General features: G+C 39.9%; 1 protein-coding gene across 1 annotated transcript in view; it reads right to left on the reverse strand.

The window, feature by feature from the left end:
• Positions 1-6,607: 6,607 nt before the first annotated feature.
• Positions 6,608-27,354, reverse strand: part of MAN1A2 (mannosidase alpha class 1A member 2) — a 144,840-nt gene continuing 124,093 nt past the window's right edge. Inside the window, exons 11-13 of the mRNA XM_065851340.2 lie at positions 22,548-22,720; positions 15,285-15,400; positions 6,608-11,429 (exon numbers count right to left, since the gene is read on the reverse strand). Coding sequence (XP_065707412.1) covers positions 11,297-11,429; positions 15,285-15,400; positions 22,548-22,720 — 422 coding nt within the window. The 3' untranslated portion in view covers positions 6,608-11,296. The remainder of the gene's footprint in view (positions 11,430-15,284; positions 15,401-22,547; positions 22,721-27,354) is intronic.

Raw genomic sequence — 27,354 nt, forward strand, 5'->3', positions numbered from 1 at the left:
TAAAAAAAAAAATGCAACACCTGAAGACATGGAAAAAGATCCTCAAACTTATTATTTAGAAGCAATCTCATAATTCTTGCAGCCTGACTCAGAGCTTTTGAAAAATGGGGATTGACAAGCAGCTAAAATCTAAACTATAGTCTGTTCTCAACAAGAGCCTGTTGAAATCCCACGGTGTCCACAGAGATTACCAGACCCTCTCACCAGGCATGTTTGTTCCCCTGCAGGAAGGAGGCTCCTTACGGTCACAATTCACATCCCACATCATGAAATCGCCACCATCCCTGCTGGCTCCTGAAACAGGGGACTCAGCACATCCCGGTGAGTCAGCAGCATCAGGTGTTACATGTGCCAGTGGGGAAAGGATGTTCAGCATTTGGGAGACACACTGTGAGTGTCACCATTTTGGAAGTTAGTTGCGTACTACTATTGAAAGCAAATCATGACTTTCAAATTTGGGGCTGACTAGCCTGTATATGCTTTGAACACAGGATGCAGCAGCCAACAGAGAGGTGAGGAAGATGATAGCAGCGCCAGAGTACAGCCAGACACATCAGTGCCCTTTCCGAACAGCTCAAACTGACAGAAATTTTTGCTGCAGGGGTAAAATATGGACATGGACAGAGCATCTTTCTGATGCAGCCAGCAAGCATCTGGCCCTGAAAATAATAACCTGTTCAGAGGGAACATCTCCAGGGCTATGCACTGTGCTCTCTGAAAGGTTGATGAGTTTTCCCCATAGACTTCTGCTCTATTAAGAAACAGCATGAGCAGGAACTTGAAAAAATCAGAGACAGTATATAGAAAGTTTTCCTTAGACTACACACCAGGGAAAGCAGTATTTGTGTATTATTCAAGTTACTAAAAAAAAATCAATGCAGCAATGTCTCCTGGATGTGGCACTAAATTTTTCCCTGTTGTCTCTGATCTCATCAAACTCTGCTTCACAGGAAAGCAGTTAATCCCACAAACTGATGATTGGTTGGTAATTGAAAGATTCTGGGGATTCTTTTCCTGGGGGAAACTTCCAGTTCAGCTAAAAAAATATCTAATGAGATCCTAAAAACCTAGCTTTGCTGTGATACAAGTAGGAGTAGTGTCGGAGTTTACAGGAGCTTAGCATAAGGTTTTAGCAGACTATAGTATTGGTCTGTTATAGATGGCTGCCCAAGTAACACTGGCTCTAAGATTTGAGCATGCTAACAGCAATAATGTATGGATTCTTTGAAATTATTTGCCTGCCTAAGTGCACCAAATGCATAACTATGTACCAGTGTAGATCTAAGAGTATACTTGCAAAAATGCCAGAGAACTATCAAGGAAATCCCTTGACGTAAACATTAATTAGTATAGAAATAATCCACAGACATAAAGCAGCTCAAGTATAATAATAATAATGGGATATGTACCCAAATCAAGGACAAGACAAGCCATATACAAATATGGGCAAAACAATATAAGTGCATGCAACAGATGGTATCTTCAGAGATGATCTCTGTGAGGGTACTGATGATCTTATTTTGCTGTGTAAGAATCACTGCACAAAGGACTTGATTTGTGGACTGTACCACTCTTCTATTTTAGTATCATATTCTTTACTTTGAGGGTGACAGATCCCTGGAACAGGCTGCCCAGAGAGGTTGTGGAGTCTCCTTCTCTGGAGACATTCAAAACCCACCTGGACACATTCCTGTGTGATCTGCTCTGGGTGAACCTGCTTTAGCAGGTGGGTTGGACTCGATGATCTCCAGAGGTCCCTTCCAACCCCAACCATTCTGTGATTCTGTGATTTCTTGTTCCACATTCCTTGTTCAATACCAAATCTTTAGATAAAAGAGATTGGTGCCTTATGTTGGTAGCACTGTGTTTCAACAGATTGCAATCTGTTTCTGATTCAGCCACAGCAAATCCAGTGGTGGAAGCTAATTCAATAACCATGTTAGAAAACTTAATAGCAAGTATTTTTATGATTTTCTATTTATCATTACCCAACTAGCACAGTAAATGTGAACCAATTACGCCCATCCATGCAGATAAGAAAGGCTTTTTTTTCTGATCCAGTGGCTTTTAACACTTGCCCTGCACTAGAAACAGACAACAGCACAAAGGAAAGGTCTTTTGTAAATTCAGCCCTAGATGCAGAGCTCCCACAGGAGCTCCAGAATGTAGGACACGAAGGGACCTCCTATGTCCTCGATTCAGGTACGTGAAAATGCAGACAAGCACATAACATCATCCTTTTCTTCAGCAGATCAACATGTATTCTACTTCTAGGACCTTGTTGTCAGATATTATTCAGATATTGAGGGTATCCATTTGTGTGTGTTTCTTTTTGCCAGGGTTGTCCTCCAGGAAAAACACTTTTTTTCCTTTCCAGGATGATTACCCACTTGATATGTTGTGGGCAGCAGTTTCCCCTCTGTCAGTCTTCCATTTTGCCAGGCTAAACTCTTTTTCTCGTCTCCCTTGACACCAACACTCCATTCCCTGGTAAGCCAAAATACTCTTGTCTTACATCTGTTCCAGTGGGACAAGCCATTCTAAATACAGGTGACCAGAACCATGCACCATAACTCAGATGTGTTCATCCTGCTTTCTACAACACTGATAAAAAGTTTCATCAGAAATACCCTTTCAAGGCATGGACGCTTTGCCAACGCCACGAGGCTCTCTGGCAAAGCTTGTTCTGCACACTGACAGTCTCTGTTGATTCAGTGACTGGACTAATTCCTAAGAACATCCCCCACTCCCTGTATGTCAAGGGCTATTAAATCCAAAGACATCACCTATGGCTCAGGAAGCTGCAGATCATTTCAGGGCACATTCATGAAGTATCAATTCATACCTATTTTTCTACTCTTCTGTTGGAATCTGCTTTTGGTCAGTGTTGAGCCAAGATGCCAGGTTAGACAGACCTTAGTTTTGACCCAGCACAGCCATTCTTTTATTTTCACTTGCCTTTCTGTTTACCTTGCATTGGTGACCTGTGGCATTATGGCTGACTATATCTTCAGGACTTTCTCACTGTTAATGATTTCAGACTGACAACATCCCAGATTATAGTGAAAGATTTTATTTCTAGTCCCCAGAGGAACAAGTTTGCCCGTTGACTTTTAAAATTTATTTTGTCTACTGCTATTCCAGGCCTCAACATTATCTGGTCCTTCATTTTCTTTATTGATAATTCCTCCTAACTTTCTTCTGCTGCAAACTCTTCTTACCATTGAAGAGATTTGTCCTAGTACCAGGATTTAATTACATTTGCTAAAACACCTAGAATTTTCCTTCTCCATTGTTTCTCCTTTAATCCAGTTCCTTGTCCACTGTGCAGCTCTTGTGCTCAATATTTTCAAGGCAAATTAATCAAGATGCAGTGTTGCATACATTGCTGAAGTTCAGTTACATGAGATGTACCATACATCCTTCATCTAGAGAATATCTCATAAAATGTAGTATCTGGTTACCTTGAAAACTTTTGTCTTTGGTATCCTAAGTACAGGCTGTTTCAAAAAGATGAACCCAGTTTCAAAGCTATTATAATTCAAATTGGGTCCCTCTCTTTGAAACATGCTGTAATTCTCCACCTTCAGTGACTCTTTTCTTCAGAATACATTCTGGGGCCTCACAGATGGTTCAAGTGAAGCCAGAAGCTTTGTAGAGGGATTCACAGGAGTGCTGGGCACAATGCAGACACTAGTCTATCTGTCCACATGAGAAATCTTCCTGCACCTCACCTCATGGAGCCCATGCACAGGCCTTTATTGCAGGTGATGCAGCAGACCGCTGGCATCCACTTGTAGTCTTTGGGGCTTCCTCCACTGATTTCCTTGCTGAAGCTTCAGGACGGCTTGGTAGAGATGGGCATGCAGACATATGCAGCACCAGCTTGTGGAAAAAATTACCTGGGGACATTCTTCCTTTTTGGTAACCGTATCATAATGTGGTTCACATGAACCTTCTGTGTGATCCCAAACCAACACATAATACTATTTCCTCAGTCATGCAGCAGCTCATCCTTTCTGGTTTATGAGGTAACAGACAGACATCATAGCTGTTGCCAATAACTACTTGTACACTGGAAACCATGCAATCTGTTTCTGATTCAGCCACAGCAAATCCAGTGGAAGCTAATTCAATAACCATGTTAGAAAACTAAATAGCAAGTATTTTGATGATTTTCTATTTATCATTACCCAACCAGTGAGACACAGTACTTTTTTCTTCCTCCCCAAATCCTTCCCTGAATTTTTACCTGTAAATAGTTTGGCTATATAAGTGACTGCTCTTCTCAAACCTTTTCACATGGGAGTTTGCTCAGTGTGAAATATTGTTGTAAAAGACACTTGCTCTTCACATAAAAAAACCCAAACAAACCAGGACATCACCACCAATCTTCACACATCCCACATGTCAAATGGCACAAATAATGTAATGTTTCCTTTCCAAAGCCCACGGAATGCCTATGGCTATGCACTGAGAGAAGCCAACTCCCAGAGCTACAAGATAAAGACTAAAAATAACCCATTAAAGATTAATTTCAGCATTTTGAAACACAGCCAATTAATATGCATAGGAAAGGCACATGGTCTCCAGGAAGGAGCACACACAATCACAGAGTTGACAAGGGAAGGGAGGGGGGGTGGGTGACACGCAGGCGGACTGCCAAAGGAGAAATAAAAGGATATTTGCTATATATCCTCAGATAGAGGACATGCAAAGAAAGCGCATTTCAGAAAAGGTAGAACCAGAGGTGGAACAATTCACCACTGAAGTGGCAGAAACAATGCAGTGCAACCACAAAGGACAGGATCCCATTTGGAAAGCAGGCAGGACAGTAACAAAGCCTTCAGTATTGGCCAAAATGTTATACACAAAGTAGAGACCTTGATAGTACCAGAGCAGGAGACAAGGTTTTGTGCATCAGGGCTCAGTGGCTGAGGCCGTGTGACATGCACAGACACAGCAAACATGCTTTGATGCAAGAAGTGAACTCCAATGAGGGGGCTGAGCACACCACAGGAAGACGGATGGATGGATGGATGGATGGATGGATGCAAAAGTGGCACTGTGATAGGAAGCTGGGTGTACCACGAACATGAAGTGCTTGTGTGGAAAGCTGGGGAACAACAGCAGAATTCGAAACTGGATCTCCAGATGGATAGCATGCCAGGATAGCAGGTTTGTACTTTGTGCCGTGTTGCACTGAGTCAGGGAATCACACAATGTTTGGGATTAGAAGGGGCCTCAAAAGATTACCTAGTCCAATCCCCCTGGCAGAGCAGGAACAACTAGATGAGGCTACACAGGAATGTGTCCAGGCGGGTTTTCAATGTCTCCAGAGGAGTCTCCACAACCCCCCTGCGCAGCCTGTTCCAGTGTTCTGTCACCCTCACCATGAAGAAGTTTCTTCTCAAATTTAAATGAAACCTCCTGTGTTTCACTTTGCACCCATTGCCCCTTGTCCTATCATTGGTTGTCACTGAGAAGAGCCTGGCTCCATCCTCATGACACTCACCCTTTACATATTTATAAACATGAATGAGGTCACCCCTCTGTCTCCTCCAAGCTCAAGAGCCCCAGCTCCCTCAGCCTTTCCTCACAGGGGAGATGCTCCACTCCCTTAACTATCATTGTTGGCCTGCGCTGGACTCTCTCCAGCAGTTCCCTGTTCTTGAACTGAGGGGCCCAGAACTGGACACAATATTCCAGATGCGTCAGTCATGGCACTTTGGAAGCAATTTTCTCTTATGAAGTAATACTGAAGGAGGTCTCTACATCCTGAGGCAAAAGCACCTGTGAAGGTTGGGCATTAGATATAAAACACTGAAACAGGATACACAGGATGGCAGTCATGGCACACCATGAGAAGGTACTGCTTATAAACAAAATGCGTGATGTCAGACAGTAGGGATTATGTACAGTAAACGTCAATTAGAGAGCAAATCTGGTTATTCACTTGCTGTACTGCAAATCAGAGAGCTATAGCAGCAATTCCAGTGACTTTAAAGGTGCAGGGGGAAAATAGGTTCAGTCAAAACAATTTCCTCACATGGATTTCCCTGTGAACAACATTTAAACAATTACAAACTTCTTCCTTTTCACAGAGGGCAGAGGGATGGACAGACTTAGTTGGCCGACTCACTGGCTATTTAGTCTCAAGAAAAGCCGAGGTTTTAAGGTGGTGTCTTAAGAAACATACATTTATTTAGTAGCACTTCTTGTCTGCCTCCCCCTTTATCCTCACCTCTAAGAATCTCTGAACTTCTTAGCCACTTTCACACAAATTTAACCAAAGGGTAGAAAACTCAAATTTTTGTGAGACTGGGTGGCTTTCACAACAGCACACTGAAACAGGCTCCAACTGTTGTACTTTTAGCTACATCTTGAGAAAAATTTGAGCACTACAGTGACCTGTAGAAGCAAGCAAAGGGCACAGGGCTTTAATTTTGCAAGAGGGGGTCTTGGTACATGTTTAATTCGACAAAGTCCCTCGTCGAGCTGCAGGGGAAAGAAAAGCTGCAGCACCACCAAGCCTATGAAATAGCATCAGCTTCACAGTCCAGGGCTACAGGAGGCTGTAGTGGAGGCAAAGGACACAAAATGCATATTTTTCACTTAAAGACATTCTTTATTCAATCTTTTTTATATACAATATTATTTTAATCTGTAAAAAGTACATATGCAGGATTCCAGGTCAGAGGCAGAAGTTTCCACATCAGAAGACTGACTTTTGCCCTTTTATTATTTTGGAGGAAAAATAATCTGTCAGTTTTAGACAAAGCAAGAATAAAGGCAGAATGCAAATCCCAACTTCCACCAAGCGATTAGGATTAAAGGCAACAATTCACCATAACAAGTCAGGCTGTCTCCTTCGACTTGGGTGGTTCCCAGCTTTTCTGAGCAATTACAGAGCAGTTTGTTAGAAGGGACTGACAGCTGAAGCAGCTCGTGCTTATCATCTCTGCTACAGTTGTATGCACATAACTTGCGAAAGAGCTTGGGTTTCCTCTGTGTGGCAACTCAAACTCGAGTCAGAAGACTTTCTCAAAATTCAAGGAGTGAAAGAGGGATGTCTTATCAGGGTGAGCAGATCTCCAAACTACCATGTGGATCAAGAGCTTGCTTTCATTCTTTTCTGGTAACAAGAAGCCCATTTCTTATTTGACCCCTTAAAAACATGGACTAGACTTACTAGTGTACAGAACAGGTTCAATTTGCTAAAAGCTTGTTACTACAGCCCTGAGATGTAAACTACCTCATCATTTTCTGTGGATACCAGGTTACATTGTTGATCTTTCAATTTTAATGCTATTAACCATTTCTCCATTCAAACTAAGGAGGGTCATGTTATGAAGGTTTGTAATATTATTTCCTCAGGGATAGGAGAGGATGACAAATAACAGCCTGACAGGGCGTTGATTTGCTGTAAATCCACACAGAGGGCAGACCTTTAATCCTATAGGATGGCATTGTGATGAGTGTGTAATCATTCTCACTTTTCAGAACCTGGATATTCAACACCCAAATCTCGTAAAATGCTGTGTGAGGTCAGTGATTGGGAGGCAGAAGACAGCCATCCTCAACTTTGGAGTATGGAGCTAAAGGAGCTTCAAAGGTGTGGACTGGCACAGGGGAGTACCTGCTCTTCCTTTACTCCAGGGTACTTACTATTGTCCATACTTAAGCATTCAGTATTACGGACCATGCTGTGCAGCAAAATGAATACCCAGAATATCATTCAAGGGTTTTGTTTTTGTTTAGGGGACAAAGCTAAGAAGTTGACTTCTTGACTGCAGGAGACACACAGCCCCAGGGTGGTCAAAGGAAGCTGCAAAAATCTGACTGCTTTGAAATGTCGAGTTGTTAGTGGTGGATCCTGACCAACAGGCAAGCTTGAGGCTTGGATAAGGAAAAGAACTGAACATCCTTGTTTTGACTGCATGCAAACAGAAAATAGACAACTCTGGGATTTCCAGGCTCTTGCCCAAAACCAGTGTGCCAAAAATGTACATGATTTACTGTTCTTTATTTCATCCTGTAAGAGGAGAGGATATTGTAGAAATTACTAAAATGGGACAGCTACTTAAAGAAAATGAGGATTGTTTTGTTAGAGAATACAGTGCAAGACTCAGAAACAACTAGGACTAAAAAGTCATTTTGTGCTTAAATTTACACTCTATCTTCATGAAAGTATGTAAGACAGCAGCAACAGAATGAAAATGGAAATATTCTACTGTACCTGATGTACCCAGAGGGAAAACAGTCTGAACTTCAGGTTGTACGTAACACCATTCTGCAGATCAGAACCTACTGTTCTGTGAAGGGCTCAGAACGAGGGCACATTACTTTAGTCAGAAGTTTCAGATGGTTATTATGCACCCACCTTGCTCCGAACCCCTTTCCTCCAAACTCAGCTTGCTCTAGGAAATCTCAGGATGGAGAGATTCACAAATGATACAGCAACTAGTCCATAAAATGCATTATTTTTGATAGACTATGCACAGTAGTACTCCTGGAGGAAAAGGATAGTTTGTATTTTAAACAGTGGTAAGAGTAGAAACTGACAGCTGTTAGGGTAACTGGAAAACAAGAAACAAGTGTCCTTTATTTGGTACCTGCTGCTTGTCTACACAAAGAAGAAATAGCAGTACTGTACAACTGCTTGGAGAAAAATACCATCCCATAATATGAAATGGCTTAGGTCCTCAATTCAAGCATTCTTGTGGCAGTGAGTTAACCCATTTGGATTCATGGAGGAATTGATCTGAAGGGTTGCTCCTTAATTCACAAGAGGGAGGTGAAAGAGCAGCAAACAATGATAAGAAATTTGCTGTTTCTGGGACTCCAAAATTCTGTCCTTGACCTTTCCCTCAACAGACTGGCAGCCATTCCACATCTGCATTTACCAGGAGTTGTATGGGGATGGGGTGGAAAGTGCCTTTTTTCTTTCAAATCCCAGAAGAGTCTGCTTTTCCTCTTTCTCCTTTATACCCAGAGAGATGTAGGAGAACAAGGCAATTGAGTACAGTTTTAAACTAATAACTGTTCTCACGGGATGGGAAAAAAATTGAAAACGCAACATATCTGAACTTCAGAAAATCAAAAATGTCTAGTTCTTCAGTAACTCCCTGAATACTAATTAGAAAAATAAATTAATGTGGTACAAGGAGGAAGAATCTGTTTATTAAGCTAATCCTGATGTTAAATAAACAATTACTTGAATCAGTATTTTTTACTATATCAATTACTTTATCAATTCGCAAATTATTTTTAGGATAGTGCTGCAAATTACAGTAACTAAGTAACTGGCATTAAGGTAAAAACATTGAGATTGGAGTTTTTTTTTTCCCAAGCTTTATGAACTCTTCCTCTTAAACTAAAGTAACTGTCTGGAAAAAAGCATCTGATAGCATTTTTTCCTTAGGTCAAGTGATGATCTATGTTTCTAAGTTAGTATCAAAGATGAGTGAAGAAAAATTTTATGGGGAAAATGCTACTATAATGTACAGATACATTATAATAAGATGGAGGAAAAAGCTTTTCTATCTAAATCTTCATAAATGTATTAGTGTTTTTTGAGGGGGAGAAATAGCACTCACTCCTGTTAGATCTGATGCTGTGCTGCTGTAGCTCACTGAAGAATTCTTCCACTCACTTCAGTAGGAAAACACAATAAAGATTTTTTTAAAGACTCAACTCACTAATAAGGAGGAGAAGGAGCACCTCACATCTCTTTTGCAGCAAAGGGGCCAGTCACCATGGCAAAAGGATTTTAGAGTTATAAAGGGGAATAAAAAGAAGAATTTGAGTTGTAAGGATTTCTGGAGCAACAGTAGGAAAAAATATATTGAGACATACTTGAAAAGATGAAACTTCCTTCAGCAAATAAGGGAAGACTGAAGCAGACTCCATTTAAGTGATACTGACCAGCCCATCCTAGGAGTACTCAAAGAAATCCCAACAAAAACAAACAAACAAAAACCCCAAACCACAAAAAAACAAACCAAAACAACCAATAAACCAAAACATGCAGGTAACAGCATCTCATTTCTTATAAACTAATGGAAGGAGAGACTCTTCAGTTTCTCTTTCCACTCATCTGTACGAGATGTTGTTTCCAAAGAAGATGATGTTGGCTTTGTGCTAGAGTACAGAGAAGAAAAAGAGTTCTGTAAACTAAATCAAAGGCAGTTTGTGGCTTCTGTTATGCACATACCTGCAAAGAAGGTTCCATGAATAGCATCCAAAGAATGAAATTTAACTTTTAGAAAAGATCCTGATTGTGTGGAAAAATATAAAGTAACAAACTCCTGCTGCTTAACTCAAGGTAGCATTTTTAAGTGCCATATACTGTATCCTGTTATATAAACTATGAGAGACTCTTTTTCTCATGCTGTCATCTCTGTTTATTTAGCTAAAAGAACCAGGAATAACAAGAGGATGCTTTTTTTTCATGTGACAAGATTTGTGAGGCAGGGAAACGTAGGCTCCTTCCTACCAGTGCAATATGCACCACTCTGTGACTGCAGCTTGCCAAATGAACTAAGCCCACGTTGCTGACAGTGAACCACAAATCACATGCTTACTAATTGCTTTTTGGATGTAAGAATACAACACAAACCTCTGAGCATCATTTTGAAAAGGGAAAATGAGGAGGAAATAGTTTTTATAGTTTTGAGTTTTGTTTTGGTATTTTAGAGGCCCTGAGAATGGCTGCCAGTCTGGACAAACGGATGTTCCTTAGAAAATTCAGACAGGTACAGAATAAAAATTCAAATCCTGATGCTGCTGGTGCAGTGATGTTGCTTTTGTTGTTGCTTTGTTCATGCCATCATCAAACGAAAAAAAAAGAAAAATAAAATCTAGTTATTTGGAACCCACCCGATCTGAAGAAGTGGCTGGTGCGTTGTTCCTTGCAACAGCCAACAGCAGCAAGTTCCTCTCCCTGGACGGGAAAGAAGCCTCTTCTTCCTTATGCTGCTGCTTTTTATATTAAACATTAGATTCCATGCCTTGCTAGGGTTCAAAGCGCATGAAGTCTCTGTCCTGCAAATATCACGCTAACGTGTTTTGGTCATGTATAAAACAGGTTTTGTTTTCTGTTGGTTTTTTGTTTTTTTTTTCAGTTTTAACTTATCTATATGTTGAAGAGCTTTGTTTCTCACGCCGGCATTTGCTTGACTCAGAGGTCTAGTTTTATCAAGCGTCTGTCTCGTCTCCTGCTTAAAGTCTCAAGTGGTCCATGTAAACAAATCAGAGCTGAAAACAGTCTCTTTTCCTCTTCATAGAGCTGCTTTTATCGATATGCAGGATTTCCTGACAGTGTGGTGTTGGCTAAGTGTAAAACAGGCAGAGGATGAGCTTCTGTGTTAAAAACCCAGTTGTCTAGTGGTAGAAGGTCATCATTGGAGAAGAGCAGATACAAATACCTAGATATCAAGATAGAGAGGAAAAAAGGTGAGTATTAAAGTAGAGCAACAGGCAGAAAGGGGCAACGAAGCAGCTTCAGGTCCCACCAGTCAGCAGCTAAACCTATAAACATGTTACTCTCTTCATATACTACCCAAACAATCTTCTCTATTATAATGATCCGAAAAGTCATTGTTATCATGCTATCAAGCCTTTCAACAAAAAGTTGTTGTAAAGACAGCATTTTTATCTCTCCAAGTAACTTTGCTTTTCAAGACTCCCTTCAAAGACTTGCAATGTGAGACAAACATCAAGATACCAAGCACAAGGATTTTGAGGACAGTGGAACATACAAGAAGTTGGCAAAAAATTGTTCTTAACAGAGTGAACCCACTTGGAAATTACTAACCCTCTTAAATCCAAATCAAAGATTTTGAGAAAGTGCAAGAGAAGCCATTAAGCCATGTCAGATATCTGACGCATCGTCATTGTGCTGAAAGTTGGTTCACCTTCTGGCAGGAGGAAATGGGTCAATACATTGTGCAGAGTGGGTTAATAAATGTTGTACATCATAAAGCAATGCAGAGCAAATAAAGCATGCAACAAAGTTAAGGTTTCTGGACATACATGGAAGAAGAGTATTTCTTGGTCCTTTTTTTCTTAATATACACTTTTGAATGTGGCTGTGCTATACTTTCTAGGAGATATGGGTGGCAGGGATCTTTGTCAAGGCTTCGAAACTCAGTTGCTAAAATTCAAACGGCATTTCCCTTGTTCCAGCAAACCTGACTGTGCAAGTGCAAGTGTAACCTCATGGGTGTCCAGAACCTGTCAGCTTCTCCGTCAGCCTCCTTTCCTGCCATCCAGCAAATGACAGGTCTTGCAGTATGTGACAGGGAAAGGGTGTCATTCCTGCTGGTGGGCACTGTCACATCCAGAACGTGCACACACCTTGTTCTGCCTTCACTCTGCCAAGGCTGCTGTTACTTCGCTCTCTCAATCAGACACTGGTAGCGTCGACTGTGCAGTCACATGTCGTTGCCTCATCATTTTCCCATTTTTATTTGCTGGTTGTATCCACAGCAAAGCCCCTACAGTGAAGCTCTACTTTTTCTTCCCTTCCCCACCGATTAGCTGTTTACAGATAACAATTTCTTGCTGAGATAATCCAGTTTTCTCCCACATGTCTAGTCTCTTTCTCTACATTTTTTCCTTTGTCTTTAAAGCATTATGCCTTTACTTTCCTCCTTACTTTCTCCCTCTGCAGCTCTCCAAACTCTTTCACCACAGCAGCAATGTTTCATCTTACTCAAATTCAACTTCCTCATTTGATTCGCACTTTTCCTTTGAATAACTTAAGGAACCTACTTCTACGTCTTGCTCCTTCCCCATCAACAGCTACCTTCTTGCCATTCATACTGCTCAAACACTCAGAATTTGCTGAGTATCTTTGAGAAACCAAAAGTATCTGAGCAGCAACAATGCATATTTGGGAGAGGTATACACTTTGAATTTGAAGGGAATGAAGATGCAGAAGTTATCACCAAAGGCAGAAAAGATCACAGCAGGCATTCTGTAACACATTTTATGCCTCTCTTCTGAGGCACATCTTAATTTTTCTCATGGCATCACACCCAACCCTTCTGTCTCCATTTTCATAGCCATTTGAGCTATCCTGACCTCATGTTCTGTATTTTATCTCAAGGCAATACCAGCTTCTGGTTTGGCTCTGCCAATTGCATCTACATCAAATATTTAATATCCACCTCTCCATTAAACTTCATTTTGTCCCACAAGCAAGAAATTACCCAAACCAAAAGCCAATAAGCATTTCTGAGTTCTTCCCTAGAACTGCCTTCTTTTGCAATGCTTGCAAGAGAGTACATCCAGTTACTGTGTGGTGCATCAGTGAATTTCCAGATCTCCTTGTGATTATTTATGATGCAGACAGGATTCTGGCGATACTTCAAAGGTCAGCCTTGGCACCACAGAAGTCCCTTAGGAGCAGATTTCATTCTCTGATTTGGCTTTTATAGGCAGATCAATCACTTAAGATCAGTTCCTGGGGATGTATTGTTTCTCTGACTGGACCTGCTTGAAGCTGCTGCCTGTCTCTTTGGGAGTACAGCTTTTAGGCTCCAGAAAATGAACTTGAAAGAGTAACTGAAATAAAATTAATGAAGACAACAGAGAAAGCAGCAGTGGCTGGCTTTATTGCTATAACACAGGGAAACAAAGTGTTGTGACTATGTAGAGGTGTCTGGTAAGGAGCCAGCAGAAGGACAGAACGGCCATACTCTTCACTTACGTGTGATGAACTTGGAGCCCCTTCTTGCCAGTGAAACACCTTGTCTTGCCTGAAGCACCTCTACTGCCACTGTCAGGACCTGGTTTCGCCCTGCTGCATTTTGAGCTCCAAGTACCCAAAATCAACCTTCATGTACATTAGCTACAGCTAAAACCTGAAAATTTGATATTGCCAATACTGTAAACTCTGCTGTTGTATAGAAACCCTGTTTATACTGCAAAGCCTGCGTGACACGCTAGACTGCCAAATGGTTATAACTTTTTTTGTCATATCACTGGGTTGTAAAGACAGAAAGGGCAAGTTAATGAGTCTTTGTTGCTGACAGGTTTATGCAACAATATATGTATCATCCCTTCCATCACACCGTGGCAGAAAGTGGCATGGATATGTAAAAGCAGAGGCAACAACTAAGTCTCTTAATAGCTGCTTTGGGCTCCTTCGCACTGCCAGCAGTGGCTTCTGTCTATAGATTTAATCAAATAAAACATTCTCCAAACTGTTATCCAGGGAAAAAAAAAAAAAGAGGCGGGGGGCGGGAGGGGAGGAAAGGCAATATAGGCAACTTTCCTTCCAAAAATACTCAATTCACATGGTAACCAATACAGGAATCTTGGTAGGTTTCAATGTCAGAACTGTATTATCAAATTTGTTGATGTAACCTATCAAGAAAATTGTCACACATTAGAAGACATTACTTCATAGGCAAAATCAGAGAGTGATCACAACCGTGTAACAAAAGAGTGCTCTTGATAGCTGTTTTGTGTCAATGATGAAGGAGATGAGTAGCCATGACACACCAGCTCAGTTTTGGATCTCTTCATAAAATCTCCATGACATATTCAAGTCTTTATACTAGTTTTTCTCATTGTTATGGCATAGAGGTTATGGCATGTTCTAGTATAGCAATCTTTTGTTATTAATTAAAAAGAAACATGGTGGAAGACCAATGACTTTGCTCATTTTACCTGGAACTAATATGGAACAGAATGCATTACCTTCTACAGGATGGACTACGGGTGTCCTGCTGATGCGACTGAAGTTAAAATATTTTAGGATGTAAGAGATTATAAAATACGCCTGATCTTCTTCCTTACAACAAAAAGCATTGTAGAAAAATATGCTATGGGATAAACACAGATAAATAATCCAAGGCGACAATGGACATTTACTCCTTTTCAATGATACATACAGAGAAACATGTTCTACAGTATCAGAGTATGGCACATACACTGACTTGACATATCTTATACAAGTGCCTGAAAAAACAAGTCTTTTGCAAAGGGTATTTCTTAAAAGGAGAGAATTTCTCTTCTGCTCTGATTCCAGAAATCAAATAGAAGTCTTAAAAAGTAAAGCTCTCTCAGCATAAGCTTCTTGTATGGCAAATTCCACTTTTATTTTCTGCTGGTTAAATGAGCTGATCTGGGACCCTACAGCTGGGGAAAAAAAGAAAGCTCAGACCATAAACCACCCTGAGAAGACAACTGATTATTTGTTGAGCCACGGTATTCTTCTAGAATTTAGACACTAGCTTTTACAGGAAGATGTAAGAGTAAAAAGAACTTACTTCAAAGTTTCAGCAAGGAAAAAGCTCTGCTGTACGTCGTCATAGGTAGGAGATGAGGAATAGACATCCTTGACACCAGAAAAGCCACCACTGACTCGGCAATATTTGTCAATTGCCTGCAAAGAGGAAAGGAAAAGGAGAATTTAACTGTAGAGCAAAATTTGGAAACATTACAGGATCAGGCTTGATCAACAAAGGAGGTAGCTCTTTCCATGCTGCATTATCCTGTTGTGAATCTCCTTGTCAGAATATGCTGTGGATGTTAACAGTTTACGCTGACCAAAAAAAAATGAAAAAGGGACTGGATACATAGAGAGAAGTAAAATCCTTCCGGGACTACTAACAATACCACATTTGGCAAACTGCTAGATGCTAAGAAAGTATTCTGGGGAAGAGCAGTTTCTTTCCTAGGTATTTACTGTTGTCTGATACTGATGTCAGGACATGGACTCCGTAGACTTTTGCCCTGAGCGGGTACAGCTTCTCATACGTAACACTGAGTAGAACATCCATCAGTCAATCAACACGACATGTGCTATGAAGTGCATTGAAAGGTGACAGATGTCCCTGGATTTTGCAACTGAAGGAGTCTGAAGAGTTACAGGAACTCTGTGACTAGTAGCTAGTCATAGGGACTTACTGAAAGTAGGAATAAAATACTGCTCTCATCTTTAGGGACTGTTGATTTCATCTTACAAACTCCTCTAGCTGCTGCTTTCTCCCCACATTTCCATCTTGTACATGTGCTCCTCTGCGTTTCCCCTTTACAGAGCTGAAACTCAAGTCAGCTTGTGTGCGGGACTGCAGAAGAGTTCTTTATCTTTAAAGCATAGAGTATAAATCCACAAACATTCCATGCAGAAAGGTGCAAATGGATCCATGATGGATCCACCCACCTAGGCAGCTCCAACACAGTACTGCAAAAAGCACAATGGAAGAGGAGGAGACTGGAAAGAATGAGTTAGTAGCTCAGAGCACCTCTTGCCTATGCTTTCATTATTCCACTCACATGCACGACCTTACAGCACACAAGGATATCAGCCATTAAAACTGGCCCCAAAGAAGTGACTATGAAATGATTCACAGGTTATTTATGCTTCCCTGCCGCTCTGGCAGTGCTTCCTCAGCAGACACCAACTCTTTTAATAGATTCATGCAGGGACAGAAACGGCACAGTGATGAAGAAAAAATATTTGGCTCAGGATGTCTGTCATTACCAACTACTGAACGTAGCTACCTGTAATTCAGTAATCTATGATTCAGCCCGTTAACCCGTATGAAGTTTCTCTCCACACGGTGCTTTAGGCTCAGATTTTCATTAATTCTGTTTTTTGCTAGTTATACTCAACAGAAGCTGAGGGGAGTCAAGGCAGGGGAGCAAATAAGTTTTGAATTATGTCCCTTTTTATGCAGAGAAAATAAATTCAATCAAAATTAACTCTTCAAGGTCCTTACGATAGCCTTCACATTACTAGAAATACTGGGAAACAAAGGAGAATTTTCCATTTAACATAAGCATGAAGAATGCTGGCAGATGCCATCACTGAAATCAGGAAGAAAAGTGAAAAGGCAAATGAACAAGGTACCTAGGACAGTAAGTGACAGCATATCAGGTACTAGAGCTAACCACCTCCTAGTATACACTCTTACCCTGTGGAAATGTGAGGTTTTTCACTGACCAAAGAATAATCAAGACCATACAAAGCGCTTTTGAATTTTTGAAAACCAAGATTTTTAAAGAAGCAAGAGGAGAGACTGACAAATGATGTAACTACAATGGCTTATGCCAAGAAACGTACTGTCTTTCTTGTCAAAATCTAATTCTTGCTGTAATTCCTTATCTGAAGGGGAGCTTTCTCCAAGTTCTGATGGAAACACTTTTTTGTTGGGACTTGAGTTTAAAAGGACGAAGAGTCTGGATGAATTATTTCCAGATTCTGTTTGTGGTGCAGGCTAGGGTTACACTGAGACTACTCACATGTTGGGATTTAGGTTGACCAGGTTTTCTCTGTAGTCTGGAAAGAGAGGTATATGTGACACATTCAGCTTAACAGCATCACACACATGACAATCTCTTTGTCTGCATGCTCTTGCACATCACAAGTGATGCTAGCTATCACATGGCAGCCAAACAATGAACCAACCAACCAACAATCACAACAAAACACAAAAAAAAAAAACCCCAAAATGAAAAGAAAAAACTGTTTGGCTGATTTCTGAAGAAATAATACATACACTGTTTATGGAAACATTTGCACATTTCTCCCCACAAGTCCCACAGCCGCTAGGCAGGTGTTATATGAATAAACAAGAGCCAAAGCACTTTTGTTTTGTAGGCAGGAAATTGTCTCCTCTTGCTGCTATTCCCTTTTTTATAATACTGCAGAACATGACCTTGTCTCAGCTCTGGAACATGGTAAGATGGTGGGGGGTTACAATCCTGCCAGAATTTCCAGGATGCGAAGTCTGACCTTGTAGGTAGTTCCTCTGGTCAACAATCCAGTAAGCCCTGACGCTGCGTGCCACAGCTTGGACAGGAAAAACTTGCTGATGGCTGGGGCAAAATGAAAAGAAGGATCAAACGATACCACTATTAGTACATTGTCTCCTTCTTCCTCAAGAACTGAATCCCCAAGTCAGCCTAAGAAAACAACTTGTTTATTCTGGAGACTGCAGGTAGTAGATAGGCAGTAGATAGTGTAATCTGGTGGTAACCGGGGCCCAAACAAAATGAGTTTCATGCAGCCACACAGATAATCCTAAATCTAGACATAAAAGCTGTGTAACTGCAGAACCAAATTACCCCAGAAAGTAGAGACACTTAAAAAACTCAGTGGTCCCACAGGACAATCCAGCATGAGTTCCTGCTAGGATGTTGTGGCAGGTGCACACACAGGGATAGCAAACAGTAGCAGGGATATAATTTTACTTTTGCACAGGGCTCTGGGTAAAGTCAAAACTAGAATATGCAATTCTAGCATTCATTTTTTAAAAAGATGATGAACTGACATGGGTGCAGACATTTGGAGAAAATGCTTTACAGTGGGAGACAATACAATTTGTTGAGTATCTTTGTAGACTCAGTAGGAAGCTTATTACAATCCATGCAAACCCTTTGGAAAGAAAACATGGGGGAATAAAAGATATTTTAACATGGTAGAGAAAGTAATAGGAAAATCCAATGATTGGCAGCTGAAACTAGACAAATTTAGATGGGAAATAAAGCATATATTTTTAACAGCACAAGTAATTCAACAATGGAACGAACTATCAAAAGTGGATTTCCCAATTCCCTTTATTCAAATCAGGAGTAGAACAAAAGAATATGCAATAGTGTAATCTTGCCAAATATAAGTGTCTTGGTTAAAAAATGATGGAAAGTGAAATTTGAGGGCCTGTGACATACAGGGAGTTCAGAGTTGATCTATGTTCTTTGGAACTAAAGTTGGATGTGCCTCTAGATTGGACCCCAGCTCCCTCAGTTATTCTGAGCGTGTTTTTGTGGTTGCGTGTGTGACTATTCTTAACTATGCCAACACGCTCATAAAAAGTGTGCCAGTTCCTTCACCAGCTTACCTCCCAAAACACCTCTCTATGGTGCTTACAGCTTTAAACCCATGAACTCCGAAACCCTGTTTCTTTCACCTTCAACCTTCGCCTGGCTGTTGTCTTCCTACTTTGTTTCACTAAGCAGAGAGCTATACGTCTTTCCACTCCATCTTACTGTCAATCCTCCGTTCGCCTGGCTAGCCAGAACGTGAAGTGTTACATATTATTTTCACTGTAAATAGAAACTCCGAATGAACTCTGCAGCTTCCCTGGTGCAATCCTGCTTAGTCAGATACACAAGTCCTCAACTAACAGTTGAACCCTTCATTCAAACAGCTTGGATCAGTAATTGGCTTTACATTCCTATTGTGAGGTGGTGGCTGTCATTGCTTTCAAATAATTAGCCTAAAAAGGATTTTAGTAATTTTCTGTATTTACCCTGAATATCTTGCATGCATATTTCTGTAACACTTCAGCCAGCCCTCCAGCATAACATAATCCAATTAAGCTGGCTCAAAACAATTTAGATTGATGTTGTCTCTAGTGCCAAGTATAGTATGAGGGAGAATTAGCTTATTTATTTATTTAAATCAAGAAAGAGATAAAGACCCTGTCACAGAGATTTGGGATCACTGAAGAAATACAACCTTCAACTTCCTAATTTTCCCTCCACAGACACTGGATTTGGACAGATGTGGCAAAGCAGGCCTTGATCAAAGCACCATATCTGCACTAAAATGCCCAAATTGTGTCCAAAAATCTAGATTATAAAGTCAAAAAGAAGCTGCCAATGGTGAAACAGATAAAAGAAAGTGCAGTACAAAGATCTACCCCCCCCACACAATCCAGCCCTCCGTGCAAATTTCCATTGATAATAGGCAGACAGAGATCTGAGCTGGAAGTGCTAAAGAAACTTAAGTAATGTGGTATACGTAAAAGCCAGGTGGCTCTGCAATGTATACTGGATCATATCTGAAGAGTTCTTAAAATGACAGAAGCAAACCTCTAAAATATCAGTGAACTAAGCCAATTAATTCGTGTAGGGATGTATTCATCCACTCAAAAAAGCAAACAAGGGAGACCACCAAGAACTCAGTCATCAAACATCAGCTTACATCAGGTTTGATGTAAAAATAAGACCATTTAGAACTCAGAAACAGAACTCAGTCTCTCCAAAAGTTTAAAACAACTACTAGACTTCTGATGAGGAAAATATAATTCACCATGACAACTTTGTAATACAGATTTCAAAGTATGCTTCAGTGTTTGAAAGGCAAAAGGAAAGCGAAAACAGTGTTGTACAGGAGCAGGAAGCCAGCTGCTCTGTGGGTCATACCAGACTCCTCTTTATTTTTAAATGGAGGAATAAACACAACCAGAGCTGTGTGTGGTAGGGAAGAAGGGAAAGTATTGAGTAGGTGTGAGGAATCAACACAAGAATTTATTATCTGTATGCAGGGACAAGAAAACCATGGGAAACAAAAAGCTTCCTGAGCTTCTGTGTTAGTATGATGGTAGGGGCAAGAAAATCTCTAATTGTGGGAGGGAAGGGTATGCAAAACCATTTACAAAGTTCAAAAATATTTTACGGCTATGTTGAATAAAGGAACTCTTTATTGAGGAAGCAAGCAAAAAATGTACTCTGTAAGGACAGAGGCAGTTAAGCGTGTGGGCTGCTTGATTTACACAACTTCGATGCACGTTGACAGAAGGATAAAATAAAATCCTACCCTGCACACAGAAAATTGGAGGTGGGGGAGGAGAAAGGGAGGGTTTGGTTTGAAAGTATTAATTGGGACTAAGATACAAAGGCAAACAGAGAAAACGGGACAAAGTGCAATTCAAAAGATATGATTTGAAGTGTGCTTAAGAGACAGATCCTGGTCTAAAAAGCTTACATTTGTATATTCTTTAACGCAGTACAAAGGACCCAATCTCAGCTTGGATCATCCGGCCATAGCTTGTGACAGGAGCTGGTGTTACATCAGCAAGCACCTCTAGTACAGACACTGGCAAGTAGTTTAATAAATCTGTTCATTTGTCATATTAGAAACATGTGTCATTTGGGCAGGAGGGATGATGTGACTCAATGTTTGATGTTTTGGAGAGAGTGGCAATGTATTCTATAACACAAATGTGGAGCCTCTCTCTAGAGTAACATAATGTTGGTTATAACAAAACAGTCTACAATGCAAAACCTAACAAAGACTAAGAAACAATCTTAAAAAACTTGGAATCTCCTGTATGATTGTAACTGCGCTGAGGGAAGGACAAGAATGAGCTCAGCTAAATATTCTGAACTTGCCTTAACTATCCTCCACCTGACAAATACAGACTTCTCAACAGATCTCTTGCTCCAAAGTACTTTTTCTGCCTCTCTTGCCTCTGGAGCGAAACTGGTTTTCACTTGCAGAACAAAGTTTCTCCAGGCTCTTAGTTCATCTCTTCCTTTTCTCTTCCCTCATCTCCTTTGGCTGTATTCAAAATATTTCATTAGTGTCTTGTTATTTTTAATGTTTATTCACATCTCCACAACTAGATTTGAGTCATGTTTCCAAAGACTGCTGGAGCTCCTAGCAGGAAAGTGGTGGAGCTGTAGTAATAATCCACAGATCTTGAAGATGACTGGAAATCTGCTCACCCAGAACATCAGTTTTGCACACTCTCAGTACAGACCAGCAGGTGGAAGCAGTGAGAAACGGAAAACCAAAAAAGGCTCTCAAGTTCAGCCCTAGGAATAATTTAAAAGAAGTCTTTTGGGGATTACAAATAAGTCTTACAGTTAGAATAATATATTGTCGCGTGAAAATGAAGCCTAGTTATTCATATAGCCCATAATCTATGACTATCAGACAAAGGAGTTACCAATATGTGCACAAAGGATGAATGAAGGAAGGTCATGAGCACAGATCTGTGTTAAGTGTCTTGCAATGAACCTGGGCTTCTGTAGACCATTACAAGCATTTCCAATGAGAAAGACTCAAAAGCATTTTCATGCTTGGGACTTTGATTAAAACGTAGAACAACCAGATTTAAAACCAGGAAAGCAGCTATAAAAAGAAAAGGGCAACAATCTCTAAAATACCTTAGCAACAATTTTAAAGTTTTGCGTTAAGTGCCATTATTTATTCACTTCTCTTCCTAGTCTGCTTCTAGGGATGTAATTTTTTGTTATAATTGAGTAAATGTAAAATGACTGGCAATTTTTTTTCCTTCAAATCAGACAACTAAGAAAAGAAAGAGCCATACCAATGCATATCTACCTATACACATGCTCTGTAGTCTACAGTTGTCCAATCACTTGTGCTTTAATAGCCGACCAAGAAAAAACATTAGAATAGCTTTGTCTTTTAATCTAAACTGAGTGCTAAAACATGCTTAATGAAGTTATTTATAATACACTTTCATTTCCCAGGATAAATTACCTCTCTTGGGGCCTGTGGACTACTGATAACAGAAAGAGTCATGACCAGCGGATTCTATTTCCATGCCTAAAACACATCAGCTGTATAATGCTGAACACATCTCTCATCTGTGCATGTTTCAGCAGTTGCAAAACAGGAATAACTGCGTATACCTCTGTATGTAACCTGATTAAAAAGGAAGTAGTGAAAATCAATTCTCATTTGAAGTGTTTCAGTACCACGAGATAAAAGTGACTGCAAATGGAAAATACATAGAATTAATTTACTAACAGCTAATTAATACATTTACCTGGGTTGCCTCCCAGCCCCACTGCCTGTACTTGGGATCGTGGGTGAATCTCCACATATACCAGTAGGTCTCAATCACCTCTGGTCTTAGGATGTAATACTTCTCATTCTGCCGCACTGCCACCGCCTCTACGCCACCATCAAATTTGAATGCTTCTGGACCCAGCTTTAATGCTGCATAGGAAAGGAAAAAAAAAAAAACAAGAAAAAAATTATTCCTTACTAATCTTTGCAGGAAGGGTGGCTAGGAGACTGCTATAGTCCAAGCATGCGAGAAAATGAGAAATTACCTTGTCTTTAAGCAGTCTCATAAATATTTCCTATTGCTGAGACCTGTAATTTTTCTCATGAATAATTTATCCCGTTCCTGTGCGAAAACTACCTGTCTTTACAGGAGTGCAGTAATCCTCTTGAAAACTAATAAAATGCTAAGAATATAAACACATTAACACATTCAATTATAGGATAAAATTAAAGAATTACAGTGACTGACGACAGTTTTTACAACAACAAAAAAGGGAGGGAGGTCAAAGGTTTTGATGTCCTTTGATCCCACCCAGCGCAGCAGGAAAAGATATTAGCACAAAACCAGGTACCATCACCTCAAATAACCTGCATCTTTATCCAAACTCTCTTGGTTTAGGGAAGTGCCGTCAGGCCACGTTAACTGATGTGCTTTGTAATGTGAACCTCAAATAAAGAGTTTATAACCAGGCAATGAAAACTTAGCCACACCTGAAAATAAATCCCTGAACTACGAGATTCACTATTTCAGCCCTTAAAGGAAGCTCTAATGGCCCTGTGCCAGTATCTGAAAGACTATTCATATAAAACCTGTAGAAAAACTGTCTATAATAAGAAGATGCAATTACATGTCTTTCTGTTATACTGCTCCACATTATTACTTAAATTTGACATAAATAATAATGCACTCTTATCTACAGCTGCACCCCGCCCTTTTCTTCGGCAGAGACTTCTTAAGGTGCTGAACTCTGAAGCTGCACTCAAGCTTTAAAAATTATCAAACTGATTAACCATGTAATTCCTATGAGCTAGAGGCTCAAATTAACCATGGTCTCATGAGTCTGAAAGGGGAACCTCAGATTACCACAATGAAAAGTATAAGCACTTCTCAGTGTGTGCCCCAGCAAAAAAAAAAACCTAAAAAAAGTTCCTTAAACTTTTTGTTTTCAGGGAGCATGGCTCTGGATGTGAACAGAAAAGCACACCGCAGTGTGCTTCAGTCACACACATGGTATAAGGAAAACTCCATCAAGAAATGTTTATGATAGTTTTTCTCAAAATTAGCCATTTTACCTGTTTCAGTAAAAAAACCCTACAATTTTCACTGCAGAAATCAGTGAGATTAGATACAAAGTTCTACCTATCCAGATTTAAGAAGAATGGCCATACTGCACCAGAAGAAAGTTCATCTGGTCCAGTATCATGTCTCCAACAGTGGCCAAAATCAGACAAGGATGAGGAAGAACAGGCCAATTATATATGATACCTTTTCCCAGCTTCTCTACCAGTCTAGTTTTTTTGAGCTCAAGACTGCTCCCAAACTACAGACTTTTTAATGTGACCAGTAATTCTTAGTAGATTTTTTTCCAAGTACTTATGTGGTGTTTCCTTAATCTTATGTACTCTTTATGTATCCAAAACAACCTCTAGTGATGAGTTCCACATCACTACTATTTTTCTCTGCTATTTCTTCAGTGTAGAACCTGGGTTTTTTTTGTTCTTTTTAGTTTTCAGCTTGGTTCCTACTAGACTCATTCAATAGCTCCTAGGTCTTCTCTTGGAGAAGAGAATGAATAACTGATTCCTATCACTCGCTCCAGTCCCCTGCTGATTTTTGTAGCCACCTAAACACTTCTGCACTAAAGAATACTACCCAATTCAGTTGTTCCTTGAATGGAAACTGTTCCATACCTTTAGTTTTCCGTCTAGCCTTTCTCTGCAACTCTTTCAGTTCTACGATATTCCTTGTAAAACGGGAGGACCAGCCTGAATACAGAACTAAACGTGTGGACAAGATTAATACAGTGACATAATGGCTTTTTCTATTTTGTTATTTCTCACTTTGTTTTTCCTAACTGCCACTGAGCTGACATTTTCATAATCTCAAGAGCAATTTCCTGAGTTGTAATGGTCAGTTAAGAGCTCATAATTTTATATGTGAGGTTAGGAATAATTTTTTCATAGGTGCCTCGCTTTACATTTAACTACACTGCATTTAATTTGGTAATTTATTATGCAATTACTTAACCTCATAAGGTTCTTGTGCAACTTTTCATCTTTCTTTCATCCTTGGTATCCTGAATAGCTTTTTAAAAAAAGTCTTTAGTATCAACACACTTGCCTCACTGTTCCTACCCTTTTCCTAATAATTTATATGTGTGTATATATGTATAGATATATCTATATATATTATTTGTATATGCACATACTAAAAGTGTAGATATAATATACATTTGAAAACATATATACATAAATATATGTAAAAATGTAGCAGAGTACCACTGGTTAACCACCATTTATCCACTGCCAGAGTTGATTCTTTGCCTGTACCCTATTTATTATACTACAACCATGCAGGTACTTGCTGCTTATGCTGTAGCTGCTTCATATCCTTAAAAGGTCCTAGTAGAGAACTTCTGAAAAAAAGCCTTTTGGAAATCAGGTGAACTCTGTCAGCTATATTACTCTTATCCACTGAAGAAGCTGGATTTCAGGCAGTTCTGGTGATGCATCACCTACAGGAACTGCAACACTATCTTTTGCTTTGTAGCCTGCCAGTGCATTAAATCTTCAATAATTTCTCAATCTACTTTTAATGTTACTGGCACTCCCAGAAATTACACCACTCAGAGGATGGGTTATCACTGCAGATCATCACAATCCCATTGAATTTTTATCTGAAACCATGAAACCAAGGATGTAAAATTAATCACAGCACTCCTATTAATAGCTGACTAAAGTAAAGAAGCTACTATGCACATAGCACCTTTTGGGGGAAACATTCTTCTAACCAAAGAACCATCTAAGGCAGTTTTATAATGCTAGGTCACATTTTAATCCAGTTAATTTAGTACTAGTGGAGCTGATAGGCTGTATTTCTACTCAGGGAGAGCAGATGAGAAACAATTTCATATCATGGTTCAAAATTGCAAAGCTAAACCAGTACCACTTAAAAAGATATTTTAACTGATTTAAAGTTGAATTAAATGAGAGCCATATTTAGCACTGCTGAAAATAAGAACAAATCCTCAGACTTCCAGATAAATACCGATGTATCTAATTTTAGAAATAATTTTGAAAATATTGTTTTTCTTGTGTGTTCCTTTAAGACTACAGTCAATCTAGCAAAAAAATTTCCTGAAGGTAAGAAAGGATTCATAATTATAATAATACTTTCTAGGTTCTAATTCTCATAAAATTTGAGGAAGAGACTCTCCCAAATACTTTTTTTTGAGACTCACTGAACCATTCCATCAATGTACATTGTTATTTTATACTTCTCACAAAAAACGTAATGATTATCATCTTTGCCCATTTAGCTGCCTACAGAGAGTCTTGGGATAGAAACAGCATCTGCTTATACCCTGACAGTGTCTCAGCTGAAATCTTAGTCATCCAGCTTATTCTGCATTGGAACTGTCACATGTACAAAACCAGCAAATGTTGTAACCAGATTCTGAAGACAGTTCTTGTTAGAAACTTTAAAGACATGCAGAAACCTTTATGCTTACATGATGTGTCTCCAGTCAGTCAATACTTTATACATTATTGGCTAATGGCTAGGAAAATTATGTATAAGGAATAATATTTTACTAAAAATACCATGCACTGTACATCAGCATATGCTGCCAATCTGTATCAGCCAGCAGGACTAGAGGAGTGATCGTCTCCCTGTACTCCACACTGGTGAGGCTGCACCTTGAATCCTGTGTTCAGTTTTGGGCCCCTCACTACAAGAAAGACATTGAGGTGCTGAAGTGATTTAGAAAAGGGCAATGAAGCTGGTGAGGGGTCTGGAGCACAAGTCTGATGAGGAGCAGCTGAGGGAACTGGGGCTGTTTAGCCTGGAGAAAAGGAGGCTGAGGGGAGACCTTATGAATCTCTACAACTACCTGAAAGGAGGTTGTAGCATGGAGGGTGTTGGTCTTTTCTCCAAAGTAGCAAGTGATAAGGCGAGATAAAATGACCTCAAGTTGTGCCAGAGGAGGTTTAGATTGGATATTAGGAAACATTTCTTCACAGAAAGGGTTGTTGGGCATTGGAACAGGCTGCCCAGGGAAGTGGTAGAGGCACCATGCCTGGAGGTGTTTAAAAGACACGTAAACATGGTGCCTGGGGACAGACTTTAGTGGTGGACTTGGCAGTGATAGGTTAACAACTGGACTTGATCTTAAAGGTCTTTTCTAACCAAAATGATTCTATGATTCTATTCTATATAGATAATTTTGCTTATTAATCTAATGCCTACAATACCTATGAAAGCTAATTATTCAGATTGATTTATTAGTGTTCTATTAATTCAATTTCATTGGAAATCTGTCTTCATTACAGTTATGGCTTTTGCATTTCCAGTTATTTTATGCCTTTACCATGTTTCTCAGTGGTACATGTTAAGAATGTAAACCAAAGAACTAATCCCCAATAACTGGAATACCTCAAAATATGCAGTCCACACCACAGTTTAAACACTGAGGAAACCTCACACCATGAGCACGAGGCTGTCTTCATCTAGCCTCATCAGTGCCCACTGACAGCATTATGACTCCTGCTGTGCCATGGGCATA

The sequence above is a fragment of the Patagioenas fasciata genome, chromosome 1 (genome assembly GCF_037038585.1).
Source record: "Patagioenas fasciata isolate bPatFas1 chromosome 1, bPatFas1.hap1, whole genome shotgun sequence".
Classification (NCBI taxonomy): domain Eukaryota; kingdom Metazoa; phylum Chordata; class Aves; order Columbiformes; family Columbidae; genus Patagioenas; species Patagioenas fasciata.